This window comes from Podarcis melisellensis (assembly GCF_964234715.1).
Source record: "Podarcis melisellensis genome assembly, chromosome: 8".
Lineage (NCBI taxonomy): Eukaryota > Metazoa > Chordata > Lepidosauria > Squamata > Lacertidae > Podarcis > Podarcis melisellensis.
This window is the reverse complement of record NC_138540.1, coordinates 61,063,444-61,083,437: the sequence shown is the minus strand read 5'-3', so window position 1 is coordinate 61,083,437 and position 19,994 is coordinate 61,063,444. Positions and strand designations below refer to the sequence as shown.

At 44.7% G+C, this 19,994-nt stretch overlaps 1 protein-coding gene and 1 long non-coding RNA gene across 4 annotated transcripts in view; one reads left to right on the top strand and one right to left on the bottom strand.

The window, feature by feature from the left end:
• Positions 1-34: 34 nt before the first annotated feature.
• On the bottom strand, positions 35-19,730 carry LOC309375478. The gene is made up of 4 exons (XR_014170929.1): positions 19,606-19,730; positions 18,765-18,866; positions 17,385-17,576; positions 35-325 (listed from the first exon to the last, which is right to left on the bottom strand). It is a non-coding gene; the product is annotated as an uncharacterized lncRNA (long non-coding RNA).
• The window catches only part of CSMD2 (CUB and Sushi multiple domains 2), a 489,690-nt gene continuing 476,228 nt past the window's right edge, over positions 6,533-19,994 (top strand). For all 3 annotated transcript variants that reach the window (XM_081921160.1, XM_081921159.1, XM_081921158.1), the window contains exon 1: positions 6,533-6,954. In XM_081921160.1, the coding sequence (XP_081777286.1) occupies positions 6,798-6,954 (157 nt within the window). In that variant the 5' untranslated portion in view covers positions 6,533-6,797. The remainder of the gene's footprint in view (positions 6,955-19,994) is intronic.

Here is a 19,994-nt window from a genome sequence, read left to right as displayed (position 1 = left end):
CTTTACAGTGTGCAAAGGTGTAGTAAACAACAATAGATGGAATGTTTGTCTCATTGGATGCTGCCCTACTAATCCTATCAATATATATCAACAAAGATAAATACCTGTGTTAAACCAAAGTTTCCACAGAAGAGATCCCGAGAAGCAATTTGAAGGGGGGAGCTTGCAGCCGCTCTCCATGTAAAAATTTTCAACAGATCCCATAGCTGTGCCTTTAAGAGCATTCGACCGACCGGCAAGTGATAGGTAGCTTCATAAGAGACGGGGAGCAATCATTGCTTCTTTATCCCAGAGTCCCAGATGTATAACCTGGTATCTTTAGCTCCTGGAATTGAAGGGGTTTATTCAGCCTTCAATTGCTGTATTGTTTTGGATAGGAGTTTCAAAACAGGAGGAATCCTTTTCCACTTGCTTGTTCCCGTTATTATCTTTTGACTGTAGGTGGCACTGCAGAGTGATCTTGTTTTCTTTTTTCTTTTTACAACTAGTCGAAATGGTTATGAGCTTTTAAATGTATTTCTTAGCAAAGTAAAACACTTACCAATTAGGGTTCAGGACAGAGAGGTCTAATATGGATTAACCAATAAATTCTTTTGCAAAAAGAGAGAGTGTTTGTGTGTTATTTGGGATGTATGCAACCATTTCCCTGGGAAAACATTCACTTTCATAAAGAAATTGAAATTAAGTAGGCAGGGGTTTGTTGAAAGTTAATTTCAAATGCTGGACCCATAACCATAGTGTTATCTTGAAAGGAACAAAGGACAGCCAGCAAGTAATGAAAGTCTACCCCCCTCCAAGGAACAGGTAAGGGCTTAACCACACTTCTCATTCTGCTGCTTCTCACCCCGCCCCACATCCCAGGGGAAACCACTCTATAGCATTCAGTCAGAGCAAACAGTGATTTGGGTTTTCTCTGGATTGATGTTTGCCCTGATGTTTGCCCTGATTTAGCACTAAAGAGCAGGGGGTTTTGTGAGAAAGGAGTGGGGCAAGTAGAAAACCACTCAGACCCATTCTTCCTAGGCATGGGACAAGCGGACGTAAGGACAAACCCCACCCCCTCATTGGCACTGGCTTTGCATTTACAGCAATGTCATGGCTTCTGTTCTCCCCACCCATAAATTTGTTTAGGCTTGTTTTCTTCAGCTGAAAATCTCAGATCAGGTTCCATTTTTTTTTAAAAAAATAAAGCACATAGCCATTGCTTTTGCAAAAGACAGGGAAGTCACGAATCCTATGCATGCATGCTCTGGCAAGAGTCCAGACATGCATGCCAATAGAAAGTAAGGAGCCTGTTGAATTAACTTGTTTAAGTGCCAGTAGCAAGGCCCATTCAAGTCTGTAGGATGCATTTCTGAGTTAAATGTACACAGGGGCTAATGGGAGGAAATCCCACAAACCAGTCCCTATACAGTGGTACGTCTGGTTACGTACTTAATTCGTTCCGGAGGTCCATTCTTAACCTGAAACGGTTCTTAACCTGAAGCACCACTTTAGCTAATGGGGCCTCCCGCTGCTGCTGTGCCGCCACCGCATGATTTCTGTTTGCATCCTGAAGCAAAGTTCTTAACCCGAGATACTATTTCTGGGTTAGCTGAGTCTGTAACCTGAAGCATATGTAACCTGAGGTACCACTGTATTTAGAACTTGCTACTAGAAGCCCCTGCCTCCAGCTGCTAGCCTTTTCCTAGTTCTCTCACTACATGACCATGTTCTACCTTCTCTGCCGGAGGCAGTATGCCTCTGAATATCAGTTTCTGGGATTCACAAGTGCAGAGTGCTCTCATAATCAGGTCCTGCTTGTGGGCTTCTGATGAGCGCATCTGGTTGGCCACTGTGAGAACAGGATGCTAGATTAGATGAGCCTTTGGCTCAACCCAGTACCAAGGGATGTTCTTATATGAGTTGCTTTGTTACCCAGTGTGAATATATGATCTAATTCCAGATCTGGCTGCTCACAATCTGAGACTTGTTGGAGTTTGGTATATATTGCAGCAGAGTGCAGAAATGAAAAAATCTGGGAGAACTGCTGGTTGAAAGACTCAAGGAACGTTTGCATTAGGCATGGGAGGTTTCACTCTGGCAAATGCAGCAGAAAAGGGTGGATGTTTCTGTTTCAATTAGGCTAATTGATGACACATCCTGGAATCCTGATCTGCAGATCTCTCACAGTAGGAAAGGGGAACCTGAGAAAGAGATGATGGAGCCAGTAGCAGTAGTGGCTCAGTTCCTCAATGGTGATCTACCTAAGCATACTGCTTCTGCTCTCTCTCTGGGACCTAAGCTCTTACCTAAACTCTAATCTCCATTTGGAGATGGAGCAGAGACAAAGGTAGGGAAGCTTTTTATGTTGGGTTGGATCCCTTTGTGGGTAATCTTTTAGGAGCCTCTTAGCTGTGGTGGGTGGGGCTGAACATAAAGTGGGCAGAACCACCCCTTCTCTCTCTCCGTATCTCATAGGAGAGTGAGCAGAGATCCCAATGACCAGCAAAGCCAGCTCATTCTGGTTTCGTCCCCACCCTCTCCCCTGATGATTTTTACAAAGTCAGCAATGAGACTACAAGGAAGAAGCCAACAGCCAGGACCATTCCTTGGACTAGTTGTAACTACGGAGGCAGGCAGGTGGTGGCTAGCAGAGGAGAGACAAAGGCTGGTGGGGCAGTGCCCAGTTCACCCTAAAGGAGCAGCATTCACTGGCGAGGAAAAAGAAACTTGCCTCTGCTTTGCTCAGTGCTCTGCCTAGCACTTGCTCACTCAAACAATTGCTGCAATGCAGCAGTGGTGGCACCAGTATGTGGCACGTGATCAGAGCAATGCACATGCATGCACAATGCTTGCTGGAGTACATGGGCTGGGATGGCTCTCTGCCTACTCAGTGATGGGCCATTCCAAGCAGTGCTGTTGGTGAGACACTGGGAGAAGACAGCTAGGCAAGACAGCCCAAACCACTTACAGGCATGCATGGCACCGAATCAGGACAATGGGAATTGGGGGAGGGCAGGAGAGAGTACAGGAGCAGCACCTGAGGACAGGAATTGATACCTTTCACTCCCACCATAGCATCTGCTGCCTCAATCTGCTTAATGCTAGGCCTGACCCTGGACCTGTGCTTAGTTTTGCACATACAGTACAATTGTATCATGCAGGGGTTTGGTTCCAAGGGTTCCACCTATATACAAAAACATGTATAGTCAAGAATGACCATCCCTAGCCTTCTGGAGATGGTGCGCTGAGTGGTCCTTGCAAGGAAAGAAAGGCTTAAAAGCTCTTTTCACACTGGGTAACCTAAGTGGACCTAGTACAAAAAGCTTTTAAGCTCTCTGCCTTGCTTGTTAGGCAAGGCCCACTCAGCACACTAGCTCCAGAAGGCTAGGGATGCTCACAGAGGAACTCAAACGGTGACATGAGATCTCATGAGAGCTTCCCTTGGTGAATCCCAAGAAAGACACATTCTTCCCCCCCCCCCCGAGAAAAAAAGAGCTTTTAAGCTCCCCTGCCTTGCTTGCATTTAACTTGCAGAATTTCAGCCAGCTGGCCTTCAACAGGGTGTGGGTTGAAATTGTGCAAGTTAAATGTTTGTAAGATGTGGTTGTCCTGTATGTATGTATGTGTATTGTAATTAAACGTGAAAGGTACAGTTCTTATCTCCCTTCTTTGCAGTGGTGTAGAATGGGGGGGGGGGGACACAGGGGCAGTTGCCCCAGGTGGAAAATTCTTAGGGGTGCAAAATTTCAACACCCGTTGTTGCCTCAATACAACTGTGCTCTTCTGTCATTGGGCTCCTTTGGAAATGGCTTCTCTGAGAGAACCAGGAAGTGACCTCTGCAGACAAGAGAGCAACTCTTATTATCTCTGCAGCTGCGATCTCCTGGGTGACACAGAGGCCATTACAAAGTTGGAGGCACACCTCTCCTCCATCTGTTCCCCTCCCTCCCACCCCCCTTCATGTGGCCCGAGGCACTGGCAACCCACATTATGCTATTGCTTCCTTGCATGTAGAAGGGAGGCAGGAAAATCATATTTGTGGATGATGGAAAGCTGGGTGTAAGGGCCAAAAGTGGAAACTTCATCATATGGCTGGTTTTTGTCCTGAGGTTCAGACAGATAGAAGGTGGGGCTTGGGAGCTCAGGGGTGGTGTCTTAGAGATTAGGGAATGGATCATGGTAGGGCAGGAAATGGAGTCCACTGAAGGCACCTAAGTCATTAGGAGCAGAGCCTGGTGGAAGGTAATGGACTGATAGGCAAAAAGCTCAAGGCAGCAGTTCTGTTCACACACAAACTTTCTGGGGGCCTAAGCTTCAAAACAGTGGCAAATGGATGGGTCCAGAGCAAAATTGCTTACTTACAGCACAATCCTTACTGGCTACAATGGCTATGTTCTATGTCCATGGCAAACTGAAAGCTATTTCCTGGAAAGAGCATAGTGCTAAGGTCCTGCTTGTGGGCTTCCCAGAGGCATCTGGTTGGCCATTGTAAGAACAAAATCCTGGATTAGATGGGTATTTTGTTTAATCCAGCAGATTGTTCTTATGTTCAGTCCTAGCCATGTCTGCTCAGAAGCAAGCTCTATTGCATTCAGTGGTGCTTACTCCCAGGTAAGGGGTTAGAAATCCATTTAAATGACTGGCTAATCAAGAAAGTTTAAACAGCTGCAGAAGGCCTGTCATCACAAAGAGGTCTTCAAGAGACACCTGGAAGTCAATAGTGAAGATTCCTGCTGAATCTCTGCTTGAGGAGGAACAAACTGTGTGTGGCCAGTGATCTAAAATACCCAACTTCTAGTTGAAACCAGTCAGGTCTTTGTAACAGAAGAAGGGACAGTTACTCTCTCTGGGAAACAGTCCTTGCCCTCCAACCCCAAACAAAGCGAGGTAACTTTTACATTTAATGCAATCAGCTTGCAAGCCTAGAACGTGTGCAGAATACATGCTTCCTCGGAAGTACGGTAATCGCTCCTTTGATTTTTGCTGGCATTTACTTCTTCGAGCATACAGAGGGCTGCACTGCAACCACGCGTTTACTCAGGAGTAAGCTGCACTGAGTTAAGTGTTACTTAAGGGGGAAAAAGTGTGCATAGTACAGTATTGCAAGCGAGACCTTGTTGTTTGCCTTGATTCTCGCTGGCGCATTGTCTGGAAAGGCATCTTTGCACCTCAAGCGCGTTTCCCACCCGAATCTCCGCACGCGCGCGCATACACTACACAATTTCTCATTCATGTTCTTTCTCCTGGTTTGTATTTTTGAATCTGATCTAATATTACTCCCCACAGCAGCAGTACACTTCTCAGATAAATAAGAGGGTGTCCCCCCCCCCTTATCTGCCGTCGGAGAGGGGACACTGGGGTCGAAATGGTCAATGGAAAAGCCGTGTGTGTGTGTGTGTGTGTGTGTGTGTGTGTGTGTGTGATGCCTTTTGGAACGAATCCGGAAGCTTTTGGAGTGTGGGGGGAATTGACAGCCTGACCATTTCCAGCCTCCGCCGAATGCTAATCAAGCCCCCCACTGTTTCTTTAATTTCCTTTACGTTCGCCCTTTTGCATTGCATAGGTGCGCCATCTGAAGGGGGTGGGGGAGAGAGGGGGGAACCTCCCCTCCTCCTTCCCCAGCAAGCCGTTCTCCTCTCTGCAAAAGGACACTAGTACCCGAGCCCAGCATCATTTAAGGAGTACTTGGCAGGGTAATGGCCGGGGTTTCTGAATCCCCTTTCCGTCCCACTCAAAGCCCTTCCAAGAGCAGACAGAGACAAAGTCGCCAGCGAAAGAGGGGGGGGGAGGCTCTGATTCTTTGTTGCGGGGAGGGGGGAGAGAATTACCTTGTAATTCCTCGCTATCTCTTGCAACATCCTACAAATGGTTTACAAATGCAGACATCTCGCCCTCGCCCTCCCGAGCGAAAAGGGCGATTCTCTCCCCCACCTTTCCATCAATGCAGGGCTTGCTTGAACCTTGTCAATTCAACTCAAGGGTCTGTGGATTGTTCCCTGGAAGAAATGGTGGCGTGAAACTGGCACGCTTCCCCGGCGCCCCCCTTTCTCCTTAAAGGTGGTGATGAGGAAGAGATTTTGCAGGGAATTTTATTCTCATCAAATCAAGCTAATGCAAGCGGGATTGGAGGGTTTTCCTTCCCCGCACGATGCGGAAAGCGCTGGGAAGTTAACGAACCTTTCAGCGGCCCATCCAGACTTGAGTCCCCCTCCTCAATCTTCCCAACCCCCAGTATTTAGTGTTTGTTTTAAAGGTAAGAGACCATTAAAACAAAATCCCCAGCGATGTAGCGGTGATTAATCACCTGGAACTTAAAAGAATAATTCCCTGGGGAGCTTCAGCTGTTAATCCTGAAAAGCTTGATCCAAGGTAGGCATAAAAAAAAAAAAGACCGAGGAAGAAGAGAAGGGAGGGTGGAAAAGGGGGAGAGAGAAAGAGATAGCCAGTTCTCTCCCCAAGCTACGGTGTGAGTTGGTTTAGCCCAGCTGCAGCAGCTGGGAGGAGAGAGAAAAAAAGCTCTCTGTGCATTCGGATCTTTTTTTTTCTTTATGAGCAAATATATATGTATGTATATATGTATATAAGATTAAATAAGCGCCATCCTGACCCCCCTTTAAAAGAAGCCTTCCTTTCCTCCTATCCTAATTATCCCATTGAGCAAAGGAAGGGGGGGTTAAGACGAAAATTTCAAACCAATCACCCATCTCTCTCTTCTCCTCCCCCCTTTCCTCCTCTTCCACCTCCTCCTCCTCCTCCTCCCCGTCTTCCCTCCTCCTCCTCCAAGCAAATCAACCCCCCAACCCCTCTTTGACATGCAACCCTCTTTCGGTTGGGACAAGCCGGCATGCCACTGCAGCTTTAAACGGAATTGGGGAAAATTGGGGATTTTTGCTCTCATGACGGTGGAGGTGAGCTACTGGAGCCGAATTCTTCTGCTTTCGGTGGGGGTTTTGGCAACATCAGCCGCCGGTAAGTGGGGCCAGAGGAGGGTGGCTAAGTTTGGGAAGACCTTTCGAGGTGTGGGTGGCGGGTGACTTTGGGCTAAGGCTGGGGGTTCCCCCAGTCCGTGGAACCACCTAAATTCTCACGCATTTTTCAGCTGTGTGTGTCGGGGCGGAGGGGGGGGGTAATCTCTGTGCTTAAGGAAAGCCTTGCTAGGATCTCTGCTTTGCAGTTGTTGTTTTTACAGCAGGATGTTAAAGTTTGCAGGGATCTGGTTGTGAGAGCAACGCTGTTCCGAGGGAGATTTGCTTTTGGGGTGGGTGGGTGGGTGGGTGAGATGGGACGGAAATGGGCAACTCCTCTTTTCAGAATGTCAAATAAGCCTACACCCCCCCCCTTGCAAAGCAGGGTGATAGCTCCATCAAGGTGGGAAATTGACCATGTTTCATGGCTTTTTCCACCCGCCACCCCTCTTGATGATCCCTCGCCAAATGTTGTGTCTGTAAACCTGTAGTTCTTGAATGATGATAGAACCACTGTGTAACACATCACACCTCCTTTCCCCACATTATAAGGACAGAAGGGTTAAGGATGGGCTCCTTCCTATTTTGGCCCTGGCATTTTTGATAACCCAGTCTACCAGAAGAGGTAAAAGAGTAGTCTGGTATCACAAATGCCCCTTCTTTTCCATCCTAGCCCCTGACTGCTTCTCCTGTAAGTGCCCTTGCTGCAGAAACCAAGCAAAAATCTATTGCTGAAGTTTCATTTCTTGATGGAGTGGGATTGAGGGAAGGAAGAAGTAGTGGTCAATTTTCTTCCCTACAAGGGTTTTCCTAAAATTTCTGTTACTGTCTGGAATAATGAGGATGTCTTCATAGATGGCTGCTTTTGGCACTCTTCCCTACCAGAATCATGAAGGTATTCCTCCCTTCTCTCCCCCCACCCTACTTTTTAAAGTGGTGGGCCACAATCCTAAAATACATTACAAGGGTGTAAACTCCACTGAACATAATGAGGATTACTTCTGCAGAAAGAAAAAATAACAGTGTAGGATTGCTCTGTGGATAGATTTATATGGCTGCTCAACTTTGTGGTTGTAATTGAAATTCAGCACCGAGGTCTTTCCATAGGGAGAGTCTCTCCAAGAGGACATTGGCTGACAATTAACTGTTTGTCTGAGAGTATCTTTTGGAAACTCGTATATGGATGGGGATTGAGATGGAGGGGGTGCGGAGACAGTCAACTAACTGGGTACGGGTAGAATATTGCTTTTCACTTGCTGCAGGTGCTTTTTCTTCTTTGCAAAACCTTTGTGGGTCTGTGATGGGGAAAGGGAAAAAAAGCAGTCAGATCTGGTTTATCCTACAAGTGGGACACTGGTTAGCCATGGCTGATGGATTGTCATATGGGTCTACTATACTCCTCCCTTGATCTCCATTGTTTCTTCACACTGGCTAATTCCAGTTTTAACTTCTGTGATCACTTGATGTTCCCAATTTTGCCTATTCATGTGCCTTTTTAATTTATTTATAAATGGATGCTTGCTTTGAAGTCAAACAATACTTTGGATTGTGTCCAGACGTACAGTCTGTACTACTATCTCTTGGTTCTCCCTTATGCTCTCCGGCCACCTCCTCAGTCCGTGGTCTCCGTGGAGTTCAGTGAGTTTCAGTTGGGTTCCTTAAATCCACACCTATTGAATCCACCTGTCTGGTTTTTTAAAAAAGAAAAAAATACCTAATCTAGATTTTAGGAAGAAAAATGATATTCCTTCCCCAAGGGAACAAGTTATTACTGCCTAAATAAATATATAAATGAATGCAGTGATATAAATATAAATGAATTGCTTCCTTGCTCCTTTGTTGCACAGATGTTACTGTTGCCATCAAACTGTTGGCATTTTTCAAGGCTGCGGTGTGATGCTGGCTGGTTAGTCAAAGGATTAGGCATTATAATGGAGCAAAATTGGAACCTCAGTGGTCTGACATCTACCTGGTTCTTTTTCCATGGAAAAAGGTGCTTTATTAGAGAGTAATGACCAGGAGTGCCCAAAGTGTGGCACTACAGTTGTGTGAATAAAACTACCAGGAAGTAGTTGTAGCCTGTATTAAATGTATAAATTCAGTTGTGTATCTAAACCCACCCACCTTACTAGTGTTGCGTTAACCTTCTTCTAATTATTGAAACCTGTCAATATTTTGAATTGCTTTTGGAGTTTTGTAAATGAGCATTGCAAAAAAGGGGGCAAATACACCAATTCTCTCTGCAGATGTTGATGGCTGGAGGTGATCATGAGTACACCCAAATCCTGAGATGCATAGATAGCTTATTCTATGTAAGGTTACTTCTGATTTGGATTGTCTGTCAAAAGAGCATGCTTCTTTTGCATAAAGATATTTTGGAATAAAGCATTTAAGGGGGGAAAATACAGTAACAAGCTGTAAGAAGGGACAGAGTTTTCCTAGGGTCGAAATTTTTCATTATCACAACAACCCTGTGAAGTATGCAAGCCTGAGAGTATAGCAACTCAACCAGTGTCACCCAGGGACTTTCATACCTGAGTATGGATTTGAACCCAAATCTTGATGGTTCTTATCCAAACATTCTGTCCGTTGCACCAGGCTACCTCTCTCAACCCAAGGATACCTGAAAGGCTGGTGAATCACATATGGCTTTGTGAGCTTCAAAAGCATGGGGCCATGCTCTCCCACCATATACATTCGCCCTTCAGGGTGGTGGGAATGTTGCTAGTTTCTATAAAGGTCACTTGCTGGATTCTAGTACTTGGTCATGCTACAGAGCAATGGAGTAACTGAACTTTGGGATATGCAGGTACAGAGAGATTTACTTCTCAAACCAAGGCAGATGTATCAGGCCAGTGGCACATCTAGTCTAGCATCCTGTTCTCACAGTGGCCAGCAAGGTGACTCTGACCAGGACCAGGTTGAAAGGGTGAGGAAAACCTGCCTAATGTAATTCTGCCAGAAGCCCCTAATGTCTAATATACCACCATAGAATTGTAGAGCTGAAAGGAACCCTGAGGATCATCAAGTCCAACCCCGCGTAATTGCAGGAATATGAGCTGTCCCATATGGGGATTGAACCTGCAACTTTAGCATTATCAGCACCGCACTCTAACCAACTGAGCTATCCAGGCTGGGTTGTATTCTTACATGTTTCTATTAGCCTTTCAGATTGTAGGACTATTTAAATTTTTGTTATGTCTTCTAATTGTTAATGAAATATCTTACATAAACTTCCTGGTGCTGTGAGCCACTTTGAGCATGGTTTACCATGGAAAAGCAGGATACAAGTAAACAATGATGGTGGGTATTTTGTTAGTCTCATCATAATTCTTTTCAGCTGTTACTCATGAATTCTGCTTTTCCCATACAGACCACTGTCGTGTGTTGTGGCTTTGAAGTGGGTATTTCATTTTTGTTTTTATCAAATTATGCAAATTATATGCTGGTTTCAATCTGTGCATAAGGGATATGAGAGAGCTGACTGATTGGGGAAACGTGTCTTTAGTCTGATACATCTTAGATCCATGCATGATTGAAACAAATTATTTACATGATTCAGGGATAAATCTGAAGTAGAAAGGAGGAGTCAAGAAAAGAGCTCCTGAATAATTAGGGGTGTTGTAGTCATCTTTCTTACCAGTTGTCTAAATCATCATTTGGCCACAACACAGTTGGTGATGAGACCAGAATTTGCAGAGATCCTGATCGCAGGTCCTGTTGTTTCAGTTTTAACAACGGCTTGATAGTTTAACAGCACATTGGATACTGTATAAGCAAGCAGGACCAACTAAGGGGTGGTGGTGAGGCATTTGGCCTGGGAATGGCAATGAAACAGCCAAATTTCTACTTTGTATGTGTGTGCCTGCGCCTGGGTGTGTTTAATTTTAGTTTTCATTTGATTCTCTGTTGTTTTTCTTTTGTGTTACCTGTTTTTGTGTTGTTGATTTTTTTTTTTTTTTTTAAAATACACTTCTTAATCTTTTGGCATTCAATAAGCTTAACGCCTTTCGTTTACTTGTATCTGGCCAAAATGTGGCACACACTCTCAGTTTAGAGCAGCAAATTTAAGCAAATAAGAGATGTGATTTGGAGATAGATCAATATGCTAACCAATGCAGATTTTGTCATATTAAAAGAGGTCAATTAATATTTATGAACATTTTAAAATACATCCATTCTGATGGCACAAGATTAGACCATGATGATTGTATCCTCTCTGATCAGCTGATTATATAAACCAGTGGTTCCCAATTAGCTAATTACTGAGGACCCCCTATTTTTCAAAAGCTAAGCCACGGACCCCATACTTTTGAAAATTTTGATAACTCAATGGTAGTTACCTGAGCAAAGCAGTTTTCTGAAGAAAATGTGGGGTGGTCCCTAAAAAGCAAAGGATCTTAGGTATACAGTGGTACCTTGGTTTGCAAACAGCCTGATTTGCATACGTTTTGGATTACAAACACATCAAACCTGGAAATGCGTGTCCCGGTTTGCAAACTATTTTTGGATTACAACACATTTTTTTGGATTATGAACAAAAAAATTTTGGAGGCCCCATTGGCGAAAGTGCGCTTTGGGTTACAACCTGTTTTGGTTTACAAACGGACTTCCGGAACGGATTATGGTTGTAAACCAAGGTACCACTGTACAAAAAAACAAAACAAAAACCAGACCATAAAATTTGTGATATTACCACAATTTGCCTATCCCCAGACAATAGGAAAAACTTGTCTCCATTACTCCACTACAACTTAATTTTAAAAAAGCAATTGTGTCCCTAACTTGCAAGTGTTCTATATGCAGAAGTCTTTTTATATGAAAGAGTATTCACACATGCTATTCCTTACTTGCAATCTAAGAGGTGCATCTTAGCAAAACTTTAGAAACATATGGTTCTGCTATCTGAGGGATCTTGCACCTTCAAGTCATAACTGATGGCTTCGTCAGGGCTTGATAAAATATTGCTGAAGACTGAGTAGAAAACAGCTGGAATTTTGTAATGTTCGTATTGTTATTATTAGTACAGTGGTACCTCGGGTTACATACGCTTCAGGTTACATATGCTTCAGGTTACAGACTCCGCTAACCCAAAAATAGTGCTTCAGGTTAAGAACTTTGCTTCAGGATGAGAAAAGAAATCGTACGGCGGCAGCAGGAGGCCCCATTAGCTAAAGTGGTGCTTCAGGTTAAGAACAGTTTCAGGTTAAGTACGGACCTCCGGAACGAATTAAGTACTTAACCCGAGGTATCACTGTATGCTCAAAGTGGCTCACGACATCAGGAAGTTTATGTAAGATATTTCACTAACAATTAGAAGACATAACAAATTTTTAATAGTCCAACAAACTGAAAGGCTAATAGAAACATATCATAAATCTAAGAATATAATCCAGCCTGGATTGCTCAGTTGGTTAGAGTGTGGTGCTGATAATGCTAAGGTTGCAGTTTGAATCCCTATATGGGACAGCTGCGTATTCCTACATTACACGGGGTTGGACTAAATGATCCTCAGGGTCCCTTCCAGCTCTACAATTCTGAGGCCTCTTCCATCCCCCAGCTGAGCAGTTCAGGAAAGCCCCAGTGCTCCTCAACTCACACGTGAGCCCTGAGAAGCATCAGGACTCGCTCACTGTGTAAGGCTGGGCCATGTATTTCTGCTGCTTCTTCCTTCCCTAAGGAAGGCCTGCCCTAGGGAAGGAAGAAGCAGCCGAAATAAATTCCAGTCATTGTGAGATATCAGCATATACCAGCATTTAGCTGCTGATATATCACGATGTTGAAACGAAAGTGTCAGCCAGCCCAAGCACTAAACTAAATCATCAGAGAGTGAGCTGTTGTGCTAATCATTGTGGCAATTTGCTTAGCTATTTCCCCTGTTGGGAACATGAAGCCCAAACTCATGAGGCAAGATTCAATGAAAACCCTTCCTACAAGCACTGGTAGAGTGCTCAAAGCTTGATAGTTGTTGAAAGCAATTTAAGTTCTTTTCAGTTAAAAAGTAGAGAGCAAGGGGAAGGAATCCCTTACATTTTTTTTTAACGATAAGCATGTGAACTGTTTGGAATCTCTTCCCCCACCCCTCCAATCGCAAGAGCGAGTCTTAAGAAACTGCACCAGAGGTTTGCTCCCAATCCCAGCTCACTTGCAATCCAGCAACTCTTTCACAAGTTTTCCTCCTGCCAGCAAGCAGGCGCTGTTCATGAGCAGTGGCAGGATGATCTGTGGAAGGCTTTCAATGTGCAATTAACAAGGTATGTGATTCCCAGGCAGGGGATGGTGCCGGGGACCCCCCTGACACCATCCCCTGCCAGGGACCCCCAGTGGTTCCAGAACCCTAACTGGGAACCACTGATATAAACAAACCACTACAAGAGTTTTTATGGTGGTTAGAGGCCTTAAAAGCTGGACCTGGAGTTGGTGTTGGCTGTAAGCAAGCCTAATCTTCAGCTTCAAATGAATGTGGAAAACCTTGGTACAATCATGCCTTAGTTCCTGAATGCCTTGTGAGTCGAACCTTTTGGCTCCCAAATGCCGCAAACCCAGAAGTGAGTGTCCCGGTTTGTGAAAGTTCTTTGGAACCCGAACGTCCAGCACAGCAGCCAATTGGAAGCTGTGCCTTGGTTTCTGAACATTTTGGAAGTCGAATGGACTTCCGGAATGGATTCCGTTTGACTTCTGAGGTACCACTGTATTAACAATAACTTCAATGTGGGGTAAGGCCCGAGACCCAGTCTTGATACCCTGCCTTGTACAGATAAAGAAGGAGGGAGGAAGTTAAAAGTGACGGAGGAATGTGAAGTCTAAAGTGAAATATGTGCCCCTGATTCTCAGGGCAGGATTCAAGGGAAGAGGTTCAGGGTCCCCAATCAGCAGAATGAGCCCCCTCAAAAGCATTGCACATGACCATCTAAAGAGGGAGGCCATTAGACCACCAAAGGTCTAAAATGGCCTAACTGAGCGGCTTCATTGCAACAGTGAATGCAGCTTCTTCTGTCTCTAAAGGAAGGAACTATTTCTTCATATAAATAGCCAAGGTACCTTTTGAAAATAGTCAGTGTAAATATATTTCCCTTTTTAACCTGGTATTTCTACCAGCAGTGATTCTGTGATTTGATTTCTTCCTCAGTTTTCTGATTTATTGTGCTTGGTGTCCTCTTTGACATGTAGGGCAACACGATTGCCGGCATGACCTACTCTCTTTTATGTAGAGATTTTATATCCAGAGATAACTGCATCACACTGATTATCACCATTCCACCAGGCATCTTACATTCCCACTATATCAGCAAGTGCTCTTAAGTCACCCATCTTGGCTTTGAAGATTCTGGTATGAAATGTGTTTCCCCTTTCATCTGGAATCTTCCTTTCCTTTTGCTCTCCTTCCCGCCACCTGCTCTTTTCTCAAGGGTAGGGGTCAGCGACTGCAGGCCCCTGTCAGTGCACCTCCATTATCTCCTCACTGCCCACCCAGAGGTGGATGTAATAAAAGAAAAGAAAAAAGGCTGTGGTGCTTGCGGCAATAGGCTCTGGCAGCAGCTGTTTGGATTGGGTGGGGTTGCAGCCCTGGCCTTCCGTTTCTTATTCCAGGCTTCGCCAACCATGTGCCCTCCAGATGTTTTGGAGTAGAACTCCCACCAGCCCTGGCCAATACAGTTGATAAGAGTTGTTGTCCCAAACATCTGGAGGGCGCCAGGTTGGTGAAGACTCCATTCTCAAAACTGTTTGCTGAGGGAACCTGATTGCTGACCACAGTTTCTATGACTTCAGAGCACATCCAGCATCAGCATGCAGCTTCCAGGACACTGTGAGATATTAAAATGGCCACTAAGCTATTGGTGCCATCGTTAGCTTAGGAGGTGTTTCACCAGAGTGCCTTTGGCCCAGGGCCCCCTCAGACCTGGATGGATTTAGGGACTGGTGTGACCAGGAAATCAGCCCTGAGTGCTCACTGGAAGGACAGATCCTGAAACTGAGGCTCCAATACTTTGGCCACCTCATGAAAAGAGAAGACTCCCTGGAAAAGACCCTGATGTTGGGAAAGATTGAGGGCACTAGGAGAAGGGGATGACAGAGGACGAGATGGTTGGACAGTGTTCTAGAAGCTACCAGCATGAGATTTACCGAACTGCGGGAGGCAGTGGAAGACAGGAGTGCCTGGCGTGCTCTGGTCCATGGGGTCACGAAGAGTCGGACACGACACGACTAAATGACTAAACAATGATTAGGCTAGGAAAGATGAGTGTTCATCCCAGTAGAGGTCATCCCCAAATAGTCTCCTTATGAGGAAATGGTGGGTGGAAAACCATTCTCCTTATGTTGGGACAGGAAAGAGATTTCCTAAAACCTAATAGATGACCCTGGTTTTTTTTGTTTGTGTCTGTGTTTAAAAAAGGGCCATAGTTCAGTTGGTAAAGCAGCAATTTTGAAAGTAAGAGGTTCCTTGGTATCTCCCGTTAAAAGTATCAGCTGATTACAATCAATTATTATTGCTTCATATTAAAAAAAGAATATTGAAAATGGCTGATAAGAAAAACACGACTGATTGACCACTGTGAAAGACCTCTGCCTGAAATCTTTCAAAGCTACCACTAGTACACCATACTGGGATGGGCCAATGTTCTGACCTGGTAAAAGAGACAGAAATACTTTTGGAAACCAAATAAATACATTTAATTTATTTATTTACGGCTATTAGCCCATAAAATATGTACAAACATAAAAACACAGAAGCATAAAAACCGGTACATCTAACAACAGAAGGGGAACACCACGATGCAAGGGTGGTCATTGAACAGTGACAGTAACGGCTTGGGGCCCGGAAAGATCCAAGGGACGGTTCACAGAAAAAGGAGAACTGGAGATGAGATCCGTCATGCACTCTCACCATGACTGTCCGATTAGTTTTTGTTGTTGTTGTAATTTTTTGGTGGTTTTTGTGTGTGAGATAACCGCATTCAGGAATCTCGCCACCAGCAGAGTTACAGAAGGATCTGTATCCTGCAAGAGCAGTGCGGCATGTGACTCAACAGGTCTGCCAAACAAGCGCAGTAGAGCAGGACCCAGGAATTTAGTCCTAGCTATGCTATGTAAGGGACAGTTGAACATTATATGAGGAAGAGATTCAATTGTTTTCCCGTCACACTCACATAGCGGAGACACCAAACCCTTGGAAAATCTGTAGCTCAACAGGTTCGATGGAAAAACATTGAACCTTGCACGAATAAATGCAAGTCGGTGTGGTGCAGATGAAAGAGATGACATGTATGATGGAAGGCCAAGTGGTGGGGTTATTCCGTGATACATTTGGAGTGATGGGGAAGGTATGAGACAGTTTCATATGGTCTGCATGTGACTAGGCTCACTTACTAGAGCCATGTTGTGCTAGAACTAATGAACATTTCTGCTCCTCTGGTGTTGTGATTTTATTTTATTCCTACTCCTTGCTTATACTCTGAATTAGTTCACTTAATCTGTAATAAGGTTGTGGGTGCAGTGTCCAGCTCTTGTGAGGGGTCGGGGGTTAGACTGGCTGACCTTCCCATTAATTCCAGTGCTAAGATTAGAATCTGGGAGTGGAAAAGAAGTATACAGATGTCCCAACTGCTGAATGCTAAGATTGAGAGGGGAAAGAAAGCCAACTGAGGTTCAGATCCACTCTGAACATCTTGAAACAAGTAGAACTTGCCTCTTGGTAGACTGTAAAAGCACGAGGATTGCCTCAATAGCTTTCTAGTCCAGCATTTTGTTTCCAGGAGGAAACATTTGCCTCTTTGGGGTTATAAGCAAGATGTGAAGGTGATAGCATTCCCTCATTATTTGTGCCCAGAGTATGAGATGTAGGTGTTCTACTTCTGCATTTGAAGGCTTAACTTTGCTTCAATGGCCAATGGCAATGGATAGGTTATCCTCCATGAAGCGGTTCACTCTTTTTAGGAAGCGATCTATTACAACACCCTGTGGTATCACAACAGTGTTATGCCCTGGGTTAATTCCGTGTGTGTCAGGTACAATTTTAGTTTAAGAAACAGTGCAACTCAAGAGCATCTCAAAAAGGGCTGTGGTGGAACCTGCTGTTCTAAATTGGGATTTGGGAAATGTTGAGGAAAGTCTTCCCTGGCCTTTCCAATCCCCACACCAGTACATGGCAAGTAAACACTGAGAGTTTGGGGGTAAATAAATCTGTTCCACAGAAAGTTGTAGTGAAGATATACACAGTTTAATTTCCAAACTATGCCCCTACAGTTTATTTTATATCTCTGTGTTGAAATAAGGGGACTCTTTTCCTCCACCACCACCCCATCACCCCCCCCCCCGAGCTCAGATTTGGGAATTCATTGTCACATTAGTACCACAAAGGCTGGATTATTAATATTTTAAATAATAGCAGAAATAGCAATAGCAGTGACAAATGCCACTGACCAAACAGCATACCTTGGTATTTGATTCTTCTAGTAGTCAGGCTCACACATCCTGGTGTTTCAGCAGTACAAATCTTGTCAAGGGACACCCTGGTCTCAGGATTGTTCAGTCTGCCTGCTGAGCTTTTTCTGCAGAGCCACTGATGGGAAGGAAGGAAGGCGAGAGGTAACCTTGTGTTGCCGTCTTCCAGTTGTCTGGGAGGTTCTGTCAGAAGGAGACACATATCAAAATGGGTGCATGGAATATGATCCAGGCATTCTGCCACGGGATCTCGGTCATTCATGTTCACTGTCAGGTTGATTCACTGTTGAAGTATCACTAAGCAATTTGCCAGGATGATTTCCCCCTCTTCTCTGCCCTCCCTCTATTTTGCATCGAGCTCTTTCTTACAATCATTGGTTTAGACGCTCTAAAGGAGCCTGACATTTGATGGGGCTCCTCCTCAGCCATTATTTATCAATTAATTAAAACAATTGATTAAATGGCTAATTAAAGGAGCCAGTGTTGTATAGTTTTCAGCCATGAAATTCTCTGGGTGACCTTGGGCCGGTCACTTTCTAGTCTACCTCACAGAGTTGCTGTGAAATTTAAAATAGGGGAGGCAGGAGAGCCAATGTACATCGCATTGAACTTCTCAGAGGAAAAGTGGGGTGCAACCGTCATGATTGATATATCACAACAAGTTGTGACAATCTATCTCTTACGCACAGGAGGGTTCATATTCAGGGTTTCTGTTCAGCAGTGCTCTTTCAAGATACAGTGGTACCTCACATTAAGAACTTAATTCGTTCTGGAGGTCCGTTCTTAATCTGAAACTGTTCTTAACCTGAGGTACCACTTTAGCTAATGGGGCCTCCTGCTGCCGCCGTGCGATTTCTGTTCTCATCCTGAAGCAAAGTTCTTAACCCGAGGTACTATTTCTGGGTTAGCGGAGTCTGTAACCTCAAGCATCTGTAATCCGAGGTAGCACTGTAATTGAAATAGAGAGAGCCAATGTGGTGCCCTCCAGAGGTTGTTAGACTACATCTCTCATCAATCATGGCTATTGGCTTTCCAGCTGGAGCTCATGGGAATTGAAGTCCGCAAACATATTGAGAGTGCCACATTTGCTATACCTGCTAGACAAGGCATCCCCAACCTTTGGCTCCCCCAGATGTTTTGGACTACAATTCCCATCATCCCTGACCTGGTCCTGTTAGCTAGGGATCATGGGAGTTGTAGGCCAAAACATCTGGAAGGCCACAGTTTGGGGGTGCCTGTGCTAGACTGCAAGGAGTTCAATCAAGGCATTCCACCCTCCACTACTTTTCTTTCCCATCTGATGCTCAGCATTCTGTGGATTGGTTTTTTGTTAGTTTGTGTGTTGGGGTTTATTTGTAGACTTAAACAGACCTTTATTTCAGCAGACCTTGAAGTCCCCCTGAGTATGCTGGATTCTTGTTCTGCAGTTACTCTGTTTTGGGTTCACATTCTGTTGACACTCACCACCTGAGTCTGCAGTTATAAGGAATGATAAGTGGGTGAGAAATTGGATCCTCAAAGGCGTGGTGGTTTCAGAGAAGAATAAAATATAAATGGAAGCCTGTCCTGCAGTCACACCCCAGTGTGAAAAGTAATGGAGCTCTGGGTGGAGCTGTGCAAATGAAAGGTCAGGGCTATGCAAATCTCGTGTGTTATATTTCTTAGCTCTTAAGGTGTTGTTGTTGGGGTTTTGTTGGGTTTTATTCCCTATACTGGAGAACCTTGAAGGAAAGTGATTTTTCACAGTCTTATTTTGTGTTGTATACAGTGGCATAGCGTGGGGGGTGCAGGGGGGCCCGGCCACACCGGGCGCAACATCTGGGGGTTAGGGTTAGGGGGCGCAAATCCATGGGTTAGGGGGCGCAAATTACTTGCCTTGCCCCGGGTGCTGACAACTCACGCTACGCCACGGGTCATATAAGACAGGACGGGAAACGAATACCTTTTTCTAAATGTTGTGCTAAAATTGATCCAAAAACGGATGTCCTCTCTTGAGGAAGGTTTGCAACTCCATACCCAGCACTAAATGAAAAGTATCTGCATTTAAAGATTTGTACAAAGTCTTAGGTGTGTGAAAATGCCAGCCAAGCCATTGTTTCATGCATCACAGCACAGAGCATCTGTTGAATTGCTGTGTCTCTTAAAAGGCTTTCTAGAAAACATGATAGTAATGCCTCCCCCCCCCCCAACCTTGCAAGACCCTTTGTCACACCTTTGCTTAAATCAGCCATTTATATCCAGGCAGGGAGAAGAGGGTTCCTTGGCTGAAATTAAAGCCTTGGCTGCTGCTTTTGACTGAACATAGCTTGTGCGCCTTTAAAAACTGTCAGTTCAAGGGCAGTTCTGGACAAAAAAAAAAGATTCCGATTACTTCAGTTGTTTCCTGAGAAACTCTTTACCAGTTGGTGTAATATTAAACACACAGAAGATTGTGCTGGATTCATTGGTGGATGAATTATGGTCTTGGGCTGATTTCTTACGCCTTACATAGCCAGCACCCACAAACATAGGTTTAGGGGGCTGGTGTCACAAAGTGGAGTGAGAGGCTTTTGAGCAAATGTGAGAACTCTCAGTCTAGAGAAGTTCAAAGCATGTGCAAAG